Here is a 310-nt window from a genome sequence, read left to right as displayed (position 1 = left end):
CCGGCTCTCGCGCGCACTCTGCCACACCTCCACGCGCTCACACTCACGCGCGGGCGCACGCGCAGACACACGGCGCTTGGGGAGTGCAGCCGAGTCGCGCCGCAAGCGGTCGCGGCTCATTTATTTGCTTCAGGAGGTGGAAAACTTTCTCAGCGCGACGACCACTAGCGCCAGCACCACGCAGGTGGCCAGCAGGGCGGCGATCACGATGGCTGCGATGGCACCGGGCCCCAGCGAGCCTACGGAGGACGGAGACCGCATCAGTCCCTGGGCCCCAGCTGCGGCCGCCCTTCCCTCCGCTCCCTCCCCT

General features: G+C 69.7%; 1 protein-coding gene across 1 annotated transcript in view; it reads right to left on the bottom strand.

The window, feature by feature from the left end:
• Snorc (secondary ossification center associated regulator of chondrocyte maturation) overlaps positions 1–310 on the bottom strand; it is a 6,182-nt gene continuing 5,872 nt past the window's right edge. Inside the window, exon 3 of the mRNA XM_015481579.2 lies at positions 1–239. Within this exon, the coding sequence (XP_015337065.1) occupies positions 130–239 (110 nt within the window). The 3' untranslated portion in view covers positions 1–129. The remainder of the gene's footprint in view (positions 240–310) is intronic.

This window comes from Marmota marmota, unplaced genomic scaffold (genome assembly GCF_001458135.2).
Source record: "Marmota marmota marmota unplaced genomic scaffold, marMar, whole genome shotgun sequence".
Lineage (NCBI taxonomy): Eukaryota > Metazoa > Chordata > Mammalia > Rodentia > Sciuridae > Marmota > Marmota marmota.
The sequence above is the reverse complement of the archived record's forward strand: the minus strand, read 5'-3'. Positions and strand labels throughout refer to the sequence as shown.